Source organism: Spermophilus citellus (assembly GCF_964194105.1).
Source record: "Spermophilus citellus genome assembly, contig: SCAFFOLD_91, whole genome shotgun sequence".
NCBI classification, from domain to species: Eukaryota; Metazoa; Chordata; class Mammalia; order Rodentia; family Sciuridae; genus Spermophilus; species Spermophilus citellus.
The window spans coordinates 646,679-669,210 of NW_027673011.1; the positions used below are offsets into that span (position 1 = coordinate 646,679).

Here is a 22,532-nt window from a genome sequence, read left to right on the forward strand (position 1 = left end):
AAAGCATGCCTGGTCACTATTTCTCAGGGGACACATGGACCTGATTTCAGTGACCACCCCTGCCCACTGTGCCACAGGTTTTAGGTGAACCCGGAGCCAGCAAGAGTGCCACCTGTTAGGACCCGGAGGTCTGGACGCAGTCATAGCTTCACCCACACCCTGTTACAGTCTTGACTCTAGGGGACACAGCTGCCACACCAGCTTAGGCCTGTGCTTCCAGGACCCCAGAGAAAGCAGCAGCCATCAAAGAAGTCATACTTTATTGCAGTACAAATTAAGCAGGGTGAGAGCTGGGAGGCTAGCAGCCCACCCTCCAGGTGAGGAAACCAGAGGTGGCATCAACCCTGCCCTCCACAGCCATGGCCCTGCTGGGCGGAGGGAGGGCCATGTCCAGCTAAAGGGTGAGGCGAGTCAAAGAGGTGGTCCATGTGCCTGGAGACAGATGGTGGGCAGAATCACACCCAGTTTTGTTATGAAAAGAATTGCTTTTAGCTTCAAAAATGATACAGACACCACGATCCCTGTCCTGTCCTCCTGTGTGCTGGAAAGTTCTGGAAGCAGCTCTTGCCTACCTGGACAGAGACTTGCCCACTGCACTGCAGTTACACCAGAACCATTGGCAGCTGCTGGGCACACACCTGTGATCCAGCTACTGAGTGGCTGAGGCAGGAGAATCACAAGTTCAAGGCCAGCCTGAGCAACTTAGTGAGATCCTGTCCCAAAATAAAAAAGGGCTGGGAATGTAGCTCAGTGGTACAGCACTTGTCTAGCAAGTGAGAAGCCCTGGGTTCCATCCTCAGGACCACAGAACAACACTTCAAGACCATGAAACAAAGGAACGCTGGCACGTGACCAAAATTCCAGAAAAAAATTAGGAAAGAACTAAAATTTTACATTTTCTTCCCATAAGTTAAAAAACAAAATGCCCACACTTTGACTCTGGACCTTAGTGACAACAGCACCTGTCTTGAACTGAGGTCCTCCTTGGAATCACCTTGCTAGCCACGGCCATTTCTCAGCTACTCCTGCCTGGTGCTCTGCCACCCACACTCGTCCTTGAGACCCTCTCCAGAGCACCTCAGCCCATCTCAGAGGGTGGCGAGGTGCCTGGTGAGCAGGTGGCTCTGGTGGGAACGAGTAGGCCAACTTTCCAGAGGACAGGCCACTCTCAAACATGAGAAGGGAGAAGCCAGCCCTCCTGCCTGGCCGTGGGCAGAGGTCTGCTGGTGGGGGCTGGAGTGTGGCTGGTGGCCAGGGTTTCCCAGGCTTTCTGGGGCATCTGTCACCCCGCTTATGGGAGCCATGAGGCAAGAGGGCACACTGTGGAAAGAGACCCAACGAGGCCTCATTCTATGCAGAGTTCCCAAACACTTCCCTCAGAGCCCCATTTCTAAGGAACCCTTGTCCCCTAACCTCTGGAAACAGCAGCCCAGGATCCAGACTCCCGGTGCCAGGAACAAAGCCCTTGGTAAAGTTGGGGACTCACTCACGCAGTCAGTGGTGGGGGTGTAGAGGGGGCTGGGGTACCACTTGGCCCCAGTGGTGTCCTCACTGACCCACAGCAGAGAGGAGGACCCTCAATCCCAGCGGGTGATACAGGGAAAGGGCCGGGAAGGCAGAGGATTTGGGCTGAAGCTATGACTTGGTCAGGGACTGAAGAAGAGGAGGTGGCAGGTCAGGGTCTTGGCAGGAGGAGCTCAGAGAACTGAGGCACCAACCTGGCCAGCAAGAACAGGTGGGAGGCCCTAGACGAGGCGGGTGACATGGCAATCACTGGGCTGGTCCAGAAACAGGGTGCTGAAGACATCGTTGAAGAAGCTGGGGTGGTACCTGCAGGCTCGCTCACAGTCTGGGTTGAAGTTCACCTCCAGGATCTGGGGCTGCATCACCCGTTTTCCTGGGGATGAGGGAAGCAGGTGAGAAGGTTGCAGGGGGCTAGAGGATGGGGACCTGGAAATAAGTCTCCTGGTTCTGCAGGCTGGCCTGGACTGCCACCTGCCCCCCATGGCCAGGCAGGAGCAGACCATAGCCCCAGGGACGAGAGTGCATCACAGCAAGGGCAGACACTGAGTTCAGCCCAGAGGGGAAGAGGAGGCAAAGCTGGCAGGGTGGGCTGTCACCAAGAGGGCCTGGCTGAGGCCAGGGAGACAGGGGCTCCCTCTGCCAGTCTCCCTGTGCCCTCTGCATGGCAGGTGTCCCCCCTCCAGAGGGCCAGGCCCCTCAGTCTAGACCTCCTGGCTCATTCCAGCTCAGGGCGCCTGGGCGGTCCCTCACCATCAGGGCGGCTGTCCCACTTTAGCATGAGGTCAACGGCATACACGGCCCGGGATGCGGGATAGTTGCAAAGGCCCTGGGGTGGTGGCTTGGCACGTGCCACCTGGAACAGTTCCGTGATGGCCCGGAAGATCTCAGCCTAAGGTCGGGGAGGATGAGTCAAGGGACCTGTTGGTCCTAATGCCGGGACTGGCCTCCCAGAGCTGCCTCAATTCAGTATCCCTGCCTGAACCCTAGCCCTGAAATGCCCCAAGTCAACCTCCCCTACACCCTTTGTCTCTAGACCTATCCATGTCACCTCTACCTGACATTTTCCCTTCTCTGGGAGTCTACTTTATTTCTGGTGTCGGGGATCAAACCCAGGAACTTGCACATTCCAGGCAAATGTCCTACCCCAGAGCTACACCTCAGCCCCCAGGTCCACTTTCAGCAAACCTGCCCCATCTCCTGCCCTAGCACCCCTGTGGCTCACCAGGGACTCACAGGCTCAGCCTGTCTCCAGTCAGGTCCTGACTCAGGTCACTGGAGCAGATGGAACCTGTTGCCCTCTGGCTGACCCACGTGCTCAGAGCCACCCAGTCCCAGAGTATGAGGGGTGGTTCCTGCAGGTGTGCAGCCTGGCCCTGCCCCTAGTGGAGCTTGGGACTCACCTGGACACCACTCCAGGGGAACTCTGGGTATTGCTTCTCAAACTCAGGGATAAACTCATTGTAGTGTACCTGCAACACACAGGGCCAGGCGGTCACTCTTGCTTTGCTGGGGCAATAGGAGGATAGCACTGCAGGACAGCATGTGGCCCAAGCCCCCCAGGTTACAAAGGGGAAAAGAGACTGGGTTTAAACTCTGGCAAAGCATGTCAACCTCCGAGCCTCTCTCCTCCTGTGATGGGGAATACACCTACACAGCAAGCTGATTTCAAGGCTGTCGGGAGGCTGAGTCAGGCAGCAGAGTCAGGGCAGCTCAGCACCCAGACCAGGACAGCCCACCTGACACAGAGCCTGGTCTTCAGGGCCCTACCTGTGTCCCTGCACTAATGAAAAACAGCAAGAGCTCCACCAGACCAAGACTCTACCCCAAGAGGGGCCTGAATAAGCTGGCTTGGATTTCTTCCAGAGAAGGGCAAGACAGGGCGAGCCCCAAGAAAGCCCAGCACGTGGACAGGGCTTCTGGAGATGACCCTCTCACAATGCAGAGAAGGGACTCGGCACCAACGACGTTCTGGGGACCTCATGGCTGTTCTGGGTGCTGGCCTTCAATGTGACCAAGGACGAAAGAGGGACAAGCGGCAGCAGGACCACATGGCCCTGGCCGGGTGTACATGAGCCCAGCACTGCTACCCAGCAGCTCCCGTTCTCCAGGTCCCTCCCAGGCAGGGTCAGCAGGATGCCTCCAAGAATGCCCCACTTGGCTCGGGTGAATAACTGTGGGAATTAGGAAGCCACAGGGTGCCCTGGGGCTGCACTTGGTGAAGCCCATCCAGGAGCATGGCGCTTGGTGGCAGAGATGTGGGGGGCGTGCTCGAGCACATGCTGAGGAGTCCAGGTGTGCCTGGACGGTGGTCATGCCTTAGGAGAGGGAGCAGGCGGGCCAGCTGGGGCGCCTGACGGTTTGTCTTCAACCCTTGCCAACCAGGCGGCAGGGCAGTGAATGCCGTGGCCTGGTCCTCCTTTCCTCCTCCGAGGACCCGAGCTCTGCCCAGGCTGTGCCTGCCTGGCTCAGCTGTACCGCCTGAGGCCTCCTGCCAGCGCCCCCAGCCCCACTGCCATGTAACGTGTGCCAGGAGGGACAGACGCTCAGGGAGGATGGGAGATGTGTCTCCAGGTAGGGCCACTTGCTGGCAGGGGCAGGGCCAGATGGGCACGGGGCGGGGGCTTCCCTGTCTCCTGTGGGGCCAGGCAACATGCACCTCTGTGGCCCCCTCCATTCCTGTGCTCAGAGTGCTGAAGGGACAGCTGTGTCTTCCCAGGTGAGGCAGCTTCGGGGGGGAGCCTGCTGAGCCCCACTCTGCTGTGACCGGCCTTGGGACAGGCCACCCGCCTGCCCCCACATCCTCAGGCACAGTGCACTTCAGGTGGCAGGGAGAACAGGACACCCCGAGGGGACACAGGAACCCTGCAGGTACCTCACGGCTGCCCCACCTGCTTCAGCACCACGTCTGGGTCGTAGTTCATGACGGTGAAGTGTTTCTCATAGTCGTCAAGGTCGTCAAGGGAGAAGGGCCTGGGGGACAAACAGACAGGCCGGCTTGTGGGCTCCCAGCGCGCAGGCTCCCCAGTGGCCCCCAGTTCTGCACCTGTCTCACCAGTGGGTGGGGGCTGGTGGGCAGCATGATGTGAAGATTCCCTGTGACGCACCCTGGCTCTCCTGCTGTCACCTGTCACAGGTCACAGCCAAGGCATGGTCACTTAGGAGGACCAAAGCACGTCATCACCACCCGAAACCTAGGGGCTGCTGGCTAGGTGGGTGTGGGGAGTCCCAGCACAGGCTTTGTGACCCACCATAAAGGGAGGTCCCGGGCCCAGACCCCACTGGCCCCCACCAGCCAGCCCATTACCGGTTGGAGAAGTGTAGCCAGAACACGTCATAGGCGAACAGCTGCAGCGGCTTCACAGAGCACAGCAGCACCACATAGCGGACGTCGAACTTGATGCTGCCCACGTCTTCTCTAAGGGACAGGACCGGGCTTTCGATATACTTGGATACCACCTGGAGGACACAGATGCCGGCTTGCTGACCACTCTTACCTCCCCTGGGTGGGATGCAGTACGCTGAGCTCCTGCACCCGTGGGCGAGCTCCTCCATCTGCCCACTGAGGGTCCCTGCACCTGGCACCCAAGGCCAGTCATAGTGACACTTTACCCCACATCTGCCTTGCAAACCCTGTTCTAGCCAGCAGCTAGTGTCTCCATGTTCATCTCGACTTTAGTTGAAGGAAAAAAACTGTTTCAGCATTTGAAACAATACAGATCCTCCCTCAGACTCTACCATGCTGTCCCACTGTCCCAAGCTGCCACTGTGGGCCTTCCAGCCCCCTCTTTCCAGCCCTGGCCACATGTATGACCCACCACAGCAGCCACAGCCTGGATGAGTCTCCAGTCCTGTGACTCCCCTGTGCTGCCTCTGGAGGCCACCACAGGCCCAAGGGCTCCATGTTTGGCCACTGCTCCTGCTGGGCTGTCACACTACGTGGCGCAGCAAGTTCTCTGAACTTGCGTTCCTCCTGCCTCAGCCTCCTGAGCTGCTGGTATTACAGTGTGCCACTGCGCCTGGCTGTGGCTGACTACACTGGACAGTTCTAACTGAGGGTCTCCGCTGCTCCCACCTGGAGTGCCACACTGGCTCTCCCCTACTGGCACTGGCAGTGGCTGTGAAAGGAAGGACGGGGCTTCCAAGAGGGCCCTGCCCCAGCTCCAATCCCCATGTGCCCGGCGACCCCAGTCACCTGGACCTAGCTGCAGGGGTCCTAGCCCTCAAGCTCCGCCGGGCTGCCCACCTTGGGAGTGCTCTCCCGGTGTCGGATGATGCTGGGGAGGTTCCTGGTGACGTGGGTGTCCAGGCTGCGGGCCAGGTTCCAGGGCTTGCAGATCCAGTGGTTGTCCTCCCCCCTGCAAGGAGGGCACGGCCAGGCTACACCCTGAGGCCTGCCCTCCCAGCCAAGCACCCCAGGACCCTGGCCACTGAGGGGAGGCCAACATCTCCTAAGGGGCCCTAGGAATGTCACAGAGGTGGCACTGGCGGCGGGCCCAGGAGTAGGGAGCTTTCAGAGGTTGGGTGCAGAGGCCTTAGAGAGGTGAGGGTGCTTGTGGTCAGCACACACCAGCACTCAGTGGTGCTCAGCTAATGAGCCGCCGGCACCGGGTGTGGATGGGACGCCACAGGGGCCTGTTTCCAGGCGCCATATCTGGGGGCTTACCGCCTCTCCCGCTGCTGGAAGTAGCTGACAAACTGGGGCAGCTCCGTGCGCAGGTTGAAGGTCCGGGGCAACCAGGGGGGGCCCTCGGGGCCCCCTGCCCGGCGTGCAATGGAAGCCAGGCAGTCCTTTACCGTCAGCAGGTTCTTGCAGGGGAACTGGTTCAGCAGCACCTGCGGCCGCTCCTGGCTGAGGCTCCTGCAGATGGCAGCAGGAATGGGGGGCTCAGGGCGAAGGAGGGCTTGGGTGGGTGAGGGAGGGGAGCGGGAGCCCGCTGAGGCCGGGGGCACCCCACCTGTAGTCCTTGAAGTGGGAGAAGTGGTAGAGGATGTCGGCATCCGACTCGCTCGGGGTGAAGGTGAAGCGTGGGTGGGTGAGGTGGCTAAGCACCTGCTGCACATCCGTGTGGACCCTGGGGAGGGGAGGGGAGGGCAGTCTAGACCTGCTCCCTCTACTATCTGCTGAAGGACAGAGACAGCCCGTGCTCTTACATCCCACTGCAGGATGGCACATGGCCTGCCTCCTGTTTGTCTTTAGAATGAAATAGTCCTTCTGAGTGAAGGCTGGGCCTCCCCCATGTGGAAAAGGAGGATGGAGCGGGCCAATTTCCCCTGGACGTGCTAAGAGCCCGCCAAGAGGGGCTGATATCCCCAGAACGCTCCTCTGAAGCTGAGGGCCAAGCAGGTCAGTGTGGGGTCAAGACAAGAGTCCTGGAGCCCCTGTGGGGGAGGGGTGGACCCAGCCCATTGAAGGGGTGGGGCTGAATATGAAGGTGGGAGGGGCACAGGGCAGGGGAGCCAGGCCGGCAGGGCTCTGAGGCAGGGCACATGGTGGAAGTGACTGCGAGCAGGAGGACCACAAGTGGGGCCTCCATGTGCTTCTGCCCCAAGGAGGGGAGGGGCAGGGGTCATAGCCAGACTGGGGCCTCAGGAAAGGCCAGCGCAGCCTCTGTCCTCAGGAAAGGGGTGGAGGCCCTGTGGGGGCAGAGTGCAGGTGCTGTCCATTTCTGGCTGGATCAGGTTAGGCAGCCCAGGGAGGTGTCTGGGGGTTTCCAGGAAGGGTTTGCATGAAGGCAGAGACCCATCCGTCCTGACTGAGGTGGACCTGCCCAGGCCTTGCTCAGCACCAGGTAGGCAAGATGCCTGTACTTCTGCTTCTAACCCATAAGCCGGAGTGACTGTTCCCACCTTCCTGGAGGGACAAGCGTGCTCAGCCATCCAAGACTGAGAAAGTGGAAGGGCTACCTATCCGCAGGGCCCAGCCTGGACTTGCCTGCTTAGTTGTTATGATCCACTAGTCTACACCTGCAGGCCCTGGGAAGGGCCTCTCCTGGCAGCCCAGGTGGCTCTTCCAGCACCCAGCACACTCAGTCAGCACAGGCACCCATTCTGGGGAGTGGCCAGCCTTTGTTCAGGTCTAAGATCAAATGCACAGACACCTGGGGGTGCCCCTGCATGGCTGAGCCGGGACTGGTGGTGGCCCCAGCTTCAGCCTGTAGTGTCCTCACCCCACCAGGGTTTTCACGCCTCCTTCCATCCTGAGTCCCAAGGGAGAGTCTAGGGCCTTCCCTGCTCTGCTGCATCTCCTCTATGATCTCTGTGCAGACAGCAAGCTGCCAGGATTCGGGGCTCATGAGCCTGGCAGCGCCCTGGGGCCTGGCCCTGGAGTATGGAGCTGGCAACCCAGGAGCCCCAGGGTAGAGAAGGGGCACCTACTTGAAGACGTGGTCATGGGGATGGGCTGCAGGGCTGATGGCAAGTGGCAGTTTCTCCTTGTTCTCCTCCAGAATGGCCTAGAAGGAAACACACCAAAGGCAGATACAGACCTTAGTGAAGGCAGCAGGAAAAGGTGCCTCCCAGCCCGGCCCTGAGGTGGGGCCCTGCAGAGCTGGGCACTCGCTGCCCCTGGCCATCCCCACCTGGGATTCTGGAACTCATGGCCCCTCGGTACCCGGCAGCTCTTCTTTGCTGTCAAAAGAACAAGGCAAACATTTTCAACCTCCTCAGGATCATCTCCAGATCACAGGGGGTAAGCAGGTGGCAGGGCTGTTCCAAGCATGCTGCAATGATTTACAGCCTGCCCACAAACTAGGGAGGGAGGCGGGGCAGGGGGTCACAGCCAGACCTGGGCCTCAGGAAAGGGGTGGAGGGCTCGGGGCTGACACTCCCTTTACAAGGCAGCTCTTGGTCCATCACCTCAGTGGGCTGGACCCAGGGAGCCACTGCTAATGAAGGGAAGGCAGCAGCTACAGTGTGCTGCTCCGGCCAGGCCACAGGCCCTGTGGCTCCGCCTCACTTTCTCTCAGCCACTAGCTCCAAGGAAGTCGGTCTCCGTGTGGGGCAAGGCTTCAGCAGCCCACAGAGGCCCATATGCCGAGGACCTGAGGCCCGGGCCGCAAAGCAGCACTGAGCCACTCCTGCCCAAGGGAACTGTGTGAGGTGACAGGTTTGCTGCTGTGAGCTGCTAGGGTCTGGGCCGCTCAGTCAGCACCCAGAGTGAACCTGGGCACGGGCCCGACCTTGCTGAGTCCAGCAGGAAAGCATGGATGTCTCAGATGCGGGACTGCCCTGGCTCCTGTCAGCACAGAGCCCCCAGGCAAAGATCTGCCTTCCACTAATAGCCAAGACCAGGACGCTACTGTCCCCAAGGCAGACTCACACCTTGTCCCCTGCTTCACAGGCCCGAGCTCACTGAGCACACTGCGGCATGGACATGCCTTTGGACAGACAAGGGCAGTCCTTTGGCAGGGGCCATTTGGTCACCACTGGTGTCCACGGAGGTGTTGCTAGGTTCAGGCCCAGGCCCACCCCTGCCAATAGCAGCGACCAGTCCAACACCAGCTGCCCTCTTCAGTCTCATCCACAGCCTTCCAGATACCAAGCACCACAGTCTGTGTGGCTCAGCAGCTTCCAACACAGTGGGGGAAGGTCTGTGGCCTCTGCCTGTGGGCTAACGCGTGCCCTTGGTTTCATATTCAGGCTCTGCACTAGCTATGTGACCTCTGGCAAGTTAATTAATTTCTCTGTGCCTCAATTCCCACATCCTCAATAAAATGAAGATGTAACAGGACTGTAAGGTTGTAAGGAACACAGGAGAGTGAGCTCCTGTGGTGCTAGGTTCAAGCTCCCATGTGTGCTGGATCCAGTTGACGGGACATGATGGCAGGCCACAGGGCAGAGGGAGGCTCTGGCAGAAGCTGTGTTCTTATAGGACCCGCCTCCCCGGGCCTCACTGACCCTTAGTCGCTAACCCACAGCCCCTGGTATCGGGCCCTGCATGAGCTCCTGCCACCAGCCCAATGCTCGAGTGGGCTAGCGACATCCTGGTGGGGCCTGACGGGGAGTTGCCCAGTCGGAGCATCACTTTGATTTCAGTGACAAGGGCCTGCCGTGTGCGGGAGAGGGGCTGCGTCGTGTTGAATGGGGTTGGCCCTTCCTATCCCTGGGTCTACTTCCTCACATTCAACCAACAGGTCGTCAGTCAAAAATTTCTATCTGTCCTGAATATGTGGACTCTCCCTTGTCCCTAATAACGTGACAAGGGTTCACACAACACTTCCGGTCTTAGGTGACAAGTGTAGGTTCTACGGGAACACCGCACCACCTGACATAGGGACTGGAGCACCTGGAGATTCTGGAATCCATGAGGGTCCCAGAACCAGTCACCTGAGGACAGCCAGGGAAGCCCAGTGTCCTTTTGCCCAGGAGGGAAACCTCTCCAGATTAAACATGGGACAGAGCAGGCCCACGCCTCCTCGGTAACAAGCAGCATCTGCTGACCTCCTGCAAGGACCAGCTCCTATCACCTAGTGTTTAAGCATGTGGCTGCAGGCTGCTCATGCTCCAGCGAGACCTGTCTCAGATGTCCCCAAACACCTACCCGCTCCCAGTAACCAGCCAGGCACCTGGCACCTAGCAGTGTTCAGTAACATGTGGTGACGGATGGAGAACGTTCCAGCAGCCACCAGACTAACAGGCCTGGGTTGGAGGTGGAGGCAGGGCCACACCTGGTAGTACTCGGCGGGCGGCTCGGGCGTGGAGGAGCTGAGGTCCGACATGTCGGTGGGGGCCCAGGGCAGCAGCATGCATTTCCGGATCAGAGGGTCTGCCTCTCCGTAGGCAAAGTCCCGGGTCACCTCCTCTGCGCCAAGACACGCGTGCCCATCAGTGGGGGCGTGGGGCGTCAAGGGGCTGGCCGAGGCCCGTCCTACAGGGTGGGCAGGCTCTGACTTACCGCCTGTGTCCAAGTCCCTCAGCGGCCACAGCAGTGTGTAGGACACTTGCTGGGGCATGTAGAAGAAGGGTGCCGTGGCGAAGCTGGGCACGTCTGCGTTCTGGATCCGCGAGCCAAACTCGTCCATGATGTACCACACCGGCACCTTCTCCTCGGCTGTCTGTGGGCAGGGCACAGGGCAGTCCTCACCCACATGTCCACCGCCTGCTCCTTCTGCCCTGTGCCCTCCACCAGCCCGCCCACCACGGCCCACAGAAGCATGGAGTGATTGCAGTTGTCACTTTTCTCCTATGCCCAGCTCTCCTGAATCTGGAGGGACAGTTCAGTCCCTCCTGGACAGGGGCCCTGCCCTTGTAGACCAGGACAGAGCCCATGTAACACAGCGTGACAACCTGTGTGGTAAAAAGGCACTTGGCTCATCCCCATGCGGACAGTCTGGACTTTCCAGGTGGTGGGGAAGGGAGTCTGAGTTCAGGGAAGGCTTCCTGGAGGCAGCGGCACAGAGGAGGAGCAAGCATGACTTCCTGAACTAAGAGTGGTGAGGGGCTGGGGCCTGGAGAGGCCACAGGTGGTAGTGAAGGCCCAGGTCAGGCCAGAGGGCCTGGACTCCCTTCCCAAGGCTGGGGCAGAACCAGAGGACAGAAGGGAACAGGGTAGAGGCAGCTCAGTTGTCTGGGCTCAGGTTCAGGGGTCCGAGAGCCGGGTCCTGTGAGCTCCAAGCCTGGGTGAGCACCTGGGGCCCAGCCTTGGATGGTCCTGAGCAAGGGGGTCAGACTCTCCTGATGAGGCCACAGGAAAAAATGACCCTTCCAAAGGAGGTGGCCCGGGACTGAGCCCACAGAGAGGCAGACCCTGGGCCAGAGGTGCAAGCCGCTGCCCTGGGCCTGCTGGCAGGGCAGGCCCAGCTCCTCCACACCTAGGCCGCCCACCCAGCCCTGCCAGGTGCGGCCCTCTGCCTCCACCTCTGACCCCTGTTCACTGTGGGGGCTCCCACCAGCCCTGACGGCCCAAGGCCACAAAGGCCCTGCCTGTGCTACCTTCCCCTGGGACCCAGTGGCTGGCTTACCCCATGGGCCACCTGGTAGGTCTGGTTGAACTTCCACATATCTTCTAGCACCAGGGCCACAGCCTCCGGGCTGGGCAGCTCACCATGAAACTCGATGCCCATCAAGGAGGCCATGCGGTGCAGCAGCCCTGGCACCTGCTGTAGCTGCTGGTGGGCATGCTCCACACGACACATCCAGGCGTGGTCGATGAGGAAGATGCTGTAGATCCATGTGAGTTGCCGAGCAGCCACGGCAAAAGGGGAAGGGGGAAAGAGGAGGACCAGAAGGGAGAAGACACCCAGGGCTAGGTCCTGTACCCATTCTTCTGAGACCCAGTTAACTCACCACCATGGTTATGGATGGTTTTGGATGGGTTTTGGCCAAGACCCCAGCTCTGTCACCCAGTATACGGCTTCCAGCTAGCCACCTCCTCTGAGCTCTAATGCAGGTCCCTGGGGTTCCCCATTTCCCATGACCAGGTGGATGTGAGCACCACACGGGTCTGGAGATCCAGCATGAGGGAGGCTACTGGAGAGGAAGGGGATAGGAGGGCAGGGATGGGGAAGAGAAAGGGATGACTAGAGTGTTATTTGTGTACATAACCATGCCACAATGAAACCCATCATTCTGTTAATTAAATGTGCTAACTGGAACCAGTGGGGTGGCACATGCCTGTAATCCCAGCAGCTTGGGAGGCTGAGGCAGGAGGATCCCAAGTTCAAAGCCATCTCTAAGGCCCTAAGCAACTTAGCAAGATCCTGTCTAAATAAAATATATTACAAAGGGATGGGGATGTGGCTCAGTGGTTAAGTGCCCCTTGGTTCAATCCTCGGTAAAAAAAAAAAAAAAAAAAAAAAAAGTTCCAAATAGCCAGCACTCTTGATTTGGCTGAGTACTGGTGAAAAGCAACAGCGGTCACTCATGTAAGAGTCCATGGCTGGACTAAGTGGGTGGAGGACAGGCCTGGGCTCCTCACCTTGCTCCCTACAGGGGCAGGCGGTCATCTAAAACAAAGGTCCCCACACCAGGAGGCCAAGTGGGAGTGCAAAGGAGCTGCCCCACAGAATGTGCCCATGCACACCAGGCCTCTGGAGGGAGAGGTGAGCCCTGCACACAGTTCCCAGCTCCTGCAAGAGATGGCAGGCATGTGCTCCCCTGCAGGTCTGAGGCCAGGCCTGCTTGCCACACCCAGGATGGGGCTGCCCGGGTTTGAGGCCCTACTAGTTTAGGAGGGTCCAAGCACTCAAGTGGCTCATGGGCATGGTTGTTCCTGGCTGAATCCATCCTACTTTAAAATGAAAGGGTCAGCTAACACACTGGTCCTTAAGTTCAGGGCAAGTTCATGAAAGTTTATTTTGCTGTGCTTATATTGGATTTTTGGTTTGCTACATATCCAGAGACAGAGATTTGAAGACTCCAAAACACAGGGCGGAGCTAGGCCCTTGAAGATGGATGCAGGGGTGACCCTGGGCAACGTGACAAGATGTTGTACCCAATGGGTGCTGAGGAAGAAAGGGCCTAGGAGCTTGTTGGGGCTGGGCAACTGGGGAAGGCTGAAGCTGAAATTTACACCTGAGACTCCAAACCCAGGCCAGATCCCCAGCCCCTCCCAGGCCTGCTCAGGTGGGGTGTGTGACGAGGGCTGAGTGCGCCCCAAGCTGAGGCGGCTGCTTGACTCACCACACTGCCCTGGGGGAGGAGGCAAGCCTGGGCCCAACTGCATGATAGGTGGGGGTGCTGGGCTGGTGGAAGAGGTGGGAAAAGCTCCTCAGGAGACAGACCCTGTAAGCCTTAAGGGCCAGCACAAGTTTCCAACAAGGACTTTGGCAGGAGATAGCTCTGTGTGGTCCCTGGGAGACAGGAAGCTGTGGGCAGGACCAGCCCTGCTCTGGATCTCAGAGGTTCCTGTTTCCAAGAGAGGGTCCAAGGAGAAGCCATGCTTAGGAACAGGCAGGCACCTGCAGCACCCAGCCTCAGCCAATTGGGCAACCATGCCCAAATGCTTCAGCAAAACCAAAGTCTTACACCCTGCAAGGGGGCCACTGTGACAATGATGAGATCACAGGCAGGCACTCAGGGGACTTCACCATGTTGGAACCGACACTACTGTGAAGCCCCGTGGGAACAGCACTGGCCATGCATGCACAGCACTGGCTTGTCCTGGGACCAAGATGCTGCTTGGCACACAGGAAGCAGAGTGTCTGTACTTAGTTTTGCCCTAACAGCCAACATTTGGTGCAAGCTTTGTAAGAGTGGGCTGGGCCCTGGAAGTGGAGGGGCCAATGGGCCTGGGATCCTACCTGTTGGGGTCTGCGGCCCGAAGCCCGCTCTCACTGGTCACGATGACCTTGTAGCACAGCTCACTCCCGGGGTTGGGCTGCTTCCTTCGCGCCTCCCCGGCAGCTGGATCCTCCTCCTCTTCCACCTCCTCCACCTGCATTATCCCGAACATCTCCCCAGCGTCGAAGACCTGGGGCCAGAGCATGGGTCAGCAAGTGTGGGGCAGGAGACCCTACCCCGACCCTCACCACAGTCATGACTGCTGCCACAGGGTCGCTGAGGGCCACATCAAGGCCTTGAGGATGAACCTGACTCCTCTGAGGAGTAGGACCTATATACCACCTGACCTACCCACAAAAACATGGCAGGTGGGGAAACTAGGCCTCCTAGAACTTCACAGGGGCATCATCTATGCTGAGATCATCCAAGGTGCTGGCCCCATGGGACACCACTCTTGGAAATGGACTATGTACACAGGGGAATGGGTGTAGAATAGGAAATCAGAATATTACACTTTGCTTAAAGTTTTCCCATACTTTATTTATACAGTTTCTCTGATTCTTTTTCTTCTTTCTGATTAAGGAACAAAAGGCTAAATATTAAATATTTCTGTTCCTTTTTAAATATTTTAAACCAAATTTATCACTGATTTATTTAATGCGAAGTTTTTGCCAAAGATAGTATGAACAACTTTGTCTTTACTCTGCCATTTTTGGGTTGACTAGAAGAAACTGTTGAAATCAAAATGATTGGGATATATTTTTATTGTAGAAAACAAGACTGCTTAAATTTTCTTAACATATTCATTGCTTTTAAAAAACCCTCTGGAAACAACATTCAAAACATAGTGATCTCAAAGTAATTCACTTTTCAATCATTTTCTTCTCATGCCCAAGTCTTTTAGTCATATTTGTTATTTTCAGTATTATAACAGATTGGCACTCTTGAATAATTTCAAGAGTACAGCATATGTACAATGGCCTCGCCCATACATTTTCTTGAATCTCAGCTCTATAGTCTGAGTCATTTTTCATTCTGGATGACAAAATACAGAGAAACAGAAAGTAATTATGAAGTGTTGGTATGATTTGATAGTAAGGAGTCAAAGAATCCAAGCACAAAAAGAGCTCTTTGACTCTTCATAGGCCAGCTTCCTACCACTGTTCAGGCCAATTCCTAAACAACTAGAGGAGACATAGTGTGGAGCTATAACAAGAGGTGCATGTTCTCACAACTTTTGGGAATGTGAAGTCATATTACATATTCTAAATTCTTTTAGAATTCTATCACTGAAGATTACTCCAAACTTGTGGCAGCATCCTTGCATAACATTAAATATATTTTGACAGCTAAACTTTATCTGTTAACTATTTGAACCCTTATTGCTTGACATATAATAAGTATATAATAATTATTTTATTTATGGTAACAGGATGCCTCCGTGTAAATAACAACTGATGATCTCAGATATGTGAGGACTATGAAGGAGTAACCCCTGCTTCTTTCTGTGGCTTAAAGATTAAATTAAATAGTTATCCAAGTAACAGATTTTTCTTTGAATTAAAAAGGAACAATAGATCCTCATGGCATTAATTGCTTCATGAATTACTTCAGATTCTTGTTTTGTTTTCACTCTAATGACTATGTTTAAAGGATAAGAAACAAACTAAGAAAAACAAGGATGCTAGGAAACACAGGCTGGGGCTGCCTGCCTTTGGCCACTGAGACAATTACCTTAAAAAGAGGGCATTCATGTTTTCCAGAGGTTTTAGTTCATGGTCACTTGGTCCTGTGGCATGGTGTTCATGGTCACCACAGGTCCATGATGGGCCTGTGGCAAGGCAGCACATCATGGAAGGAATGAAGCTGCTCACCTCATGGCAGCCAGGAAGAAAACAGGAAGAGACCAGGGGCCCACTCTTCCCTAAAGAGCACACTCCTATCAACCTAGGACTCCTATTAGGCCCACTCTCTACAGATTCCACTACCTCTGGATAGAACCATGGGCTGGGGACCAAGCCTAACACATGGGCCTCTCAGTGACACTCAAAGTCCAAACAATGGCACCACTGGGCTGGGCTGTCTGCCTGGACTGCAAGATGCTGGTCAACCTCCTCCACCTTCACTGCTTTTCAGCTTCTGTTATCTTCCCCTGTCCATGGCTCCCAGCATGAGCAGCAGATCCCTGAGCACAGAGTGGAGCCATCCTCAAGCACACTTGCTCCAGGCCTATCTTTTGACCAGGTTGTCATCCTCCCTGGGGATTCCTCACAGTCTCTCATGGGGGTGAATCCTGGAGCAAGAATGTGCAGGTGTCCAAGCCAAGTCATCCTGTGTATGATCAGAACTCTAAGTCACATGTGACAGAAACTACCTGAAGCAAAAGTGAGTCCTGTGTGTTGACTCCAGGGTGAGTCTCTCCAGGGCTTACTGGCCTCCTGGCTCTTCACCATCCCTGACCCATGGGGGTTCAGCAGAAACTCCAGATTTCCTCCTTCCTGCATCTAGTGACCTCATGCATGTGGATGCTCTAGCTGAATGGCTCCCAGCTAAAGCCAAAGGTGGTGTGCCTTGACTGGCCCAGCCTGTCACAGGCCTTTCCCTGAGCATGTCACTGTGGCTTGGGGTGGCCAGAGCCAGGGTCAGAGCCATCCTTCACCCACCCATGGAGATGGGGTTTCTCAGTGTAAAACAACAGGTGGGGAAACTGAGGCTGGGGCTTTTTCCAGAAGTATAGAAGCTACAGGGACTCATGAAGCTTTATTCTGAAGGCCTAGTAAGGCACCGTCTCCTCCCACTAGCACCCTGTCCCATCTCCTGGTAATTCTCTTCCAATGCCAGCAGGGAAAAGTGTGTTTAGGGCCACATTATTAACTTGCCAATCTCATTTCTGGGACACAAATGCTAAAGGCTTAGACGATCCACTTGGCATATAATGAGATCTCCAGGACAAGTTACTTGGGAAAATGTCAGGCAGGATCCATCATGCTCATAGGGAGAGAGAGCCAATCAACTAGAGCAACAATTGGATTCAGCCTCCAGCAGGGCCAAGAAGGAGGGCAGGGCCTCACTGTTCCCTTTACTGGAGCTAGGAATGCTGGGTATGCACTCTGGTGTCTGCTACCTCATTCATTTCTTTGTCACCTGCCCAAATGAGTCGTGGCTGAAAGAGGGGAATAACAGAGGACAGAGCAGTGCTGAGGAGGGACAGATGTTCAAGCAGGTGGGCAGAGATCAAGTGCCAGACTCAGCTCTTGCCTCTCTGGCCAGAAACACTCATGTGTTCTGGGTGCCTGGGATGTGTCTCCCAGATGAGGACCAGGGACCACCCTCACATACCCTACCCATGGCTTTGCCCATGGTAGAGCCCCAGCAACCCCTCTGGTGCAGTAGATAACCCCACCCTGGACTACTGAACAAGTGATTGAGAGCTACCAATTCCCAGCTCTCCAGCCTTATGTCTATTCGTGATACTGACATATGGTACCTCCACATGGATCCACTGGTCCAAGGATGCTGCTAATTGAGAGAGTGAAGCATGTCCTCATTAGATCCCTGCTGAAGCAGAACAAATGTAAGATGCTAGGGAGCAGAGGGCAGCCTAAGGGTACTGTGTGTGTCTGCATGTAGCGTTGCAGGGGTAAGGGAGGAAGGAAGGGGGAACATGGGCAGGCTGCAGGCTTGGCAGTGGGTTCTGGGTCTCAGAAGACTCCTGGGCCTCAGTTGATGAAGTCCTAAGGAACTGGGTTGGCCATCCTGGCCCAGGCAGGCTGGTTGTAGCAAGAGCTCAGCTTACAGCAGGCCCCATCATCTCCCTTCATTTCACACCAAAGAAATGTTGAGCCAGTGACCATAGATGCACCAGAGGCTCAGCAGCCCAGCAAATAAGGCCCTAATATGTTCTAGTTCTTTCTCCAACAAAGACGTTCTATCTCATATTGAACCAAAGTCCTGAGAGCTCTAGACCAGAGTCTTCTGTATTTATTGGGGGTGGCCTGGACCCGTATCAGTGATTATGGTATTGCTACTCACCAGTGCTTTCCCCACCAGGCCCCCATTCCATTCTGTGGTCCCTCCCCAGTGCCCAGCTGAGGATTAACCACCAAAAAGCCCTACTCCTGGGACTGGAGAGGGCAGAGCTGAGACAAAAGTTAGGGTCTCAGGGTCCTAAGCAGCCTTTCCTCCCCACACAGGTCTGGAGCTTGCTGCCTGGGAAGAGGCTTCTTCACCAACTGTCCACGTGCATCCTAGATGACCAGTGTGTTTGAGATTCATGGCCACCACCTCCCAGGAGGTGTAGGATCATGGTCCCCTGACCTAGTATGACCATCTGCCCCTGCAGTGATAGGAAGTTAGAGGAGATGGAGATGGGATCCAGGACATGAAAGGCTAGGATGCTCAGGCTGTCTAGGGGAAGTGCTGGGGGTGGGGCTTGCCCTTGTCTCCAACTGAGCTTCTGAACCTCTGGGACACTAGAAAGCTCAGGATGCCCTTCCATTGGCCTGTGCTTGCTCTCTGTGAAGTGGCAGTCTCATGGGGTATGACTGAGGCTTTCACCTACTCCTTCTTGGCAGGGGTAGATCTGGGGCCTGGAACTAGCACCCCAACACTGTGGGCTTTTCCCAGGGAGTCAAGCAGGGGCAGAGTCTTATCCCTCAAGGGTGCAGCCTGCTAGAGAGGTGCCCTCATCAACTCCCTCCAGGCAGCTGGAGTGAAGGGCTACTGCCAAGACAGCTCTGACTTCAGGTCCACCAGCACCGTTATTCTAGCCCTGTTGGGCCATCTGGGTGTTCTGACTTTTCCAGCCTCACCCTGGACAAGGTGCTTCTGTCCCAACAGAATGTTTGTGGGGTCTCTGCCCCTGGCCCTGGCCCTGGCTGACAGTGTTCACATCTGCTGCAGGTGCTGGGCCAACCACATGTCAGGCACTGCTGTGCAATGAGGCATCTGCTGCTACCATCTTGGGGCAGATGACTGCCAGTGAGCTAAGTGTGTAAAAGGGAAGGGATGCCATAGGAACCATTTCTTGCAGGGAGAATGGGGTGGAAGAGGCAGACACCTGCTATCTGGGGAAGCAGGGACCACATCTAAGGGAGAGCTCTGGGATCACATGGGCTCCAAGGTTGGGGTGGCCCAGAAGCCAGATCCTAGACACAGGTAGCTTGGGCCCAGCCTCAGAGAGGGTGCAGGACCCTGCAGGAAAGGATTGGCATGCCCTTGGTCTGGTGGTCTTAGGCATGTCCCTTCTCTCTCAGTTCTTCAGGGCCTGAAAGAAAGTGTTGGTGTCTTCAGGTGCTTTCATTTCCTGATCCCTGAGCTTGGAAAGATAGGGGCTTCATCAGCACGCACATGCTTGCCATCCGCAGGGTCCTCTGGCCAGGAAGTGACAGGACCCAAGCAACCCTACTAGACTCCCCTCAGGGTGTGCATGAAGGGCCTCCACCCTGCATCCAGAGGTTGAGACTCCTACAGAGCTTTAAGTGGTGGTCATTGTGGTCCCCATGCAGAGCAAGACCCTTTGTCAGCTTTCCTCAGCCTCCTAGGTTGCAGCAAGAACCACATGGTAAAGGGTATGGCCAGGATGCTGGGCAGGAAGCTGACTGAAATATGAGATCCTGCCTGCTTTGTTTGCCTTCAAAGCCAGTCCACTGGACCCAGAAACCCTCAGTGATATTGGGCCCCAAGGAAAGAGAGGTGTGAAATTTCATCAAGGAAACAGCCCAGTCACCAAAGCCTTGTTTTGGTTGGGAGGGTCTGAGGCTGGAAAGAAGGCCCCATGGGCACCCCCAGAGTCCCTGCTGTAGAGTAATGCCCACTCAGGCCATGAGGGCTTCTCCTTGGTGACAGAGAACATGGCAGGATAGCCTGTACTCAGTCCTAATGTGCTGGACGTGGAGTCCTGGGCTCTCAGCCTTCTGTAACCAGCACACCACAGTAAGACCAGCTTCCAATGCCTTAAACAGACAGGAAACTGGGGCTAAGAAAGCCTGAGTCACTTGCCCAGGTCACTCAGGGCTAGTTATTGCCAAGCTGTACTATGAATCTAGGTTCTGATCAGCTTCCATGCAGCCCAAGGTATGTAGACCTGTAACACCAGACCAGAAGAGCCTACATTCTCTGGATGGTCTGCCAGCTGCATCCAGAAGTCCAAGGGAGCATGGCAGGTGGACCCATTTCCCCTCTTCCCACCTTTCAGTAACCTACACCCAGCCACTGACCATGTGCCAGAGGTCTCTGCCTGCCGTGACTCAGCCCAGCTGTTACTCAGACTCCTGTTTGCTGGTTCCTGCCTTTTTTTAACTTTTCAAAGTATGACTTCACCACTGAGTCCTGGCAGGGTGACTTCTGAAGCACTGGCAGGTCCTCCTCTCAAGCCTCAGTCCATGCATGCCCAGGAGTGTCCTTGGCTTCCTCTCACCAAGTGGCTGAGAATTAGATGCTGGGATGAGGCATCCTTGGACTCTGGTCCTGAACAGACTGTCACCCCCAGGGCCAGCAGTCTGTTCATAGTCACCCTCCATAGGTGCCTCCAAATCCAAGGAACCAATCAATGTCTGTGACATTGTAGATTGGAGACCAAAGGCCAGAAACCCTCCAAGGGAGGAGCACCCCAGAGTCCCCTTCCAAAGAAAGAGGCAAGAAATGGGGTTTGTCATGGGAAGGTTCAAGAGGTGGGTCAGTGCCATGAGAGGCTGGGGCATCATGTGGATAAGGGCTGTCTCTGGGGGAAGGCAGCTTCCCTGAAACTCAGCATGGGCATTAAAGGCTGCTGTTTTGTTAGGCACTGAGCCTCCTGTCCTTAGGAACAAAGCAGGGAAGGACAGCCCTGATGCAGATGGGATCCTTCTCAGGACTGAGCCCAGCATGGTACAATTGGTGGAGTGTTAAAAGTGGAGGTTTGCCATGTTGAAGTTGAGGCCTGGGTTTAGTCTATGTGGACTTATTTAGGATTCATGTCTCTCCTCATTCTGAAATGGACTTATTGTCCCCCTTGAGGGCAGTGCTCATATAAAAGCGAAACTTCTAAACTAACAGAAAATATTAGTGACCAGCTGGCAGATATTTCCTAGACACCAAACAAAAGCCACTCATAAGATAAAAATGATAAATGAGACTCATTCATAATTAAAACTCATGCTCTTCCAAACCTACCTCTTCACAAAACAGACAGGAAAGGATGCTAAAGGGAATATTTACAATACGTTTTTATGACAAAGCACACAGAATATATTTTAAAACTCATAAGAAGCAGAAAAATAATTGATTAAAAACAAACAAACATACAAAGATTGGAACAGGTATCTCCCATAACCATGTTGAAAATATGATCAACATAATTCTCTCTCCATGAAATGAAAATTAAGCCAAAGAGATACTGATTCACAGCTCCTTGAAGTTCTACAATGAAAACACAGATGTTACTAGAAGTGTATAAAGACAGGGAGATGTAGTATGCTGTTTTTAAGTCGTTTGGGTATAGACCAAGGAGAGGGATAGCTGGGTCAAATGGTGGTTCCATTCCCAGGTTCCAAGGAATCTCCATACTGCTTTCCATATTGGCTGTACCAATTTGCAGTCCCACCAGCAGTGTATGAGTGTACCTTTTCCCCCACATCTTCACCAACACTTATTGTTGTTTGTGTTCTTAATAGCTGCCATTCTGACTAGAGTGAGATGAAATGTTAGAGTAGTTTTGATTTGCATTTCTCTAACTGGTAGAAGTGAGCATTTTTCATATACTTGTTGATTGATTGCATTTCCTCTTCTGAGAAGTGTCTGTTCATTTCCCTGGCCCATTTATTGATTGGGTTATTTGTTTTTGTTTTCTTTCTTTTTTTTTTGGTGTTTATAATTTTGAGTTCTGTATGTGCAAGTAGTAACAATTTGCTCCCAACCTATAGGATCTCTATTCACCTCATTGATTATTTCTTTTGTAGCACAATTCACAAAACCTAAATTGTGGAACCAACACAGATGCCCTTCAGTAGATGAATGAATAGGGAAACTTTGGTATACACAGACACAGACACACACACACACACACACGCACACACACACACACAATAGAACATTACTCAACATTAAAAGAGAATAAATCACTGCATTTGCAGGTAAATGAATGGATTTGGAGAATATCATGCTAAGTGAAGTTAGCCAATCCGAAAAAACCAAAGGCTGAATGTTTTCTTTGATATGAGGAGGCTGACTCAAAATGGCGATGGAGGGGGAGCATGGGAGGAACATTAGTTAGGGCAAAGGGGAGGGAGGGGAAAGGTGGGGGCAAGAGGGTAGGAATGACAGTAGAATGAGTTAGACATCATTACCCTAAGTACATCTGTGAAGACACAAATGGTGTGAAAATACTTTGTGTACAACCAGTGACTTGAAAAATTGTGCTCTATATGTGTGATATGAAATGAACTGCATTCTGCCATCATGTATAACAAATCAGAATAAATAATTTAATAATGAAAAAAAGCCAGGGAGCCACTAGAACCCTGACATAACACAGGAAATGGAACCGACAGTTTGGGGTGGACTCCATAGGTCCTCATACTCTTTCAGCATGTGGCTGTGTAGGACTTAGCAATTTCAGTGTAGGGATTCCCCAGGGGAGGAAAGTGAACATTTTCAAGATTTGGAGACAGATGTCCATGACGGCTTTGCTCTTGGTGGTCCACAGGGATTCCCTTCCCATATGCACTGGTGCCACCCAGGTCTGCACAGCTGCCCACTTTTGTAGTTCATCAAGAATCAAAAGGGAGTGCAAGGAGAAGCACCAAGACCAT

General features: G+C 54.7%; 1 protein-coding gene across 1 annotated transcript; it reads right to left on the minus strand.

The window, feature by feature from the left end:
* Nucleotides 1–243: 243 nt before the first annotated feature.
* Nucleotides 244–13,948, minus strand: LOC308640250 (tubulin--tyrosine ligase-like protein 12; the record flags this gene model as incomplete). Its single annotated transcript, XM_081312221.1, has 13 exons — nt 244–1,897; nt 2,275–2,413; nt 2,925–2,993; nt 4,413–4,494; nt 4,829–4,980; nt 5,768–5,879; nt 6,188–6,382; nt 6,480–6,596; nt 7,900–7,976; nt 10,191–10,324; nt 10,418–10,577; nt 11,484–11,682; nt 13,764–13,948. The coding sequence occupies 13 exons, from the start codon at nt 13,946–13,948 to the stop codon at nt 1,746–1,748; spliced, it is 1,773 nt and encodes a 590-aa protein (XP_081168347.1). The 3' UTR covers nt 244–1,745.
* Between the last annotated feature and the right edge of the window lie 8,584 nt (nt 13,949–22,532).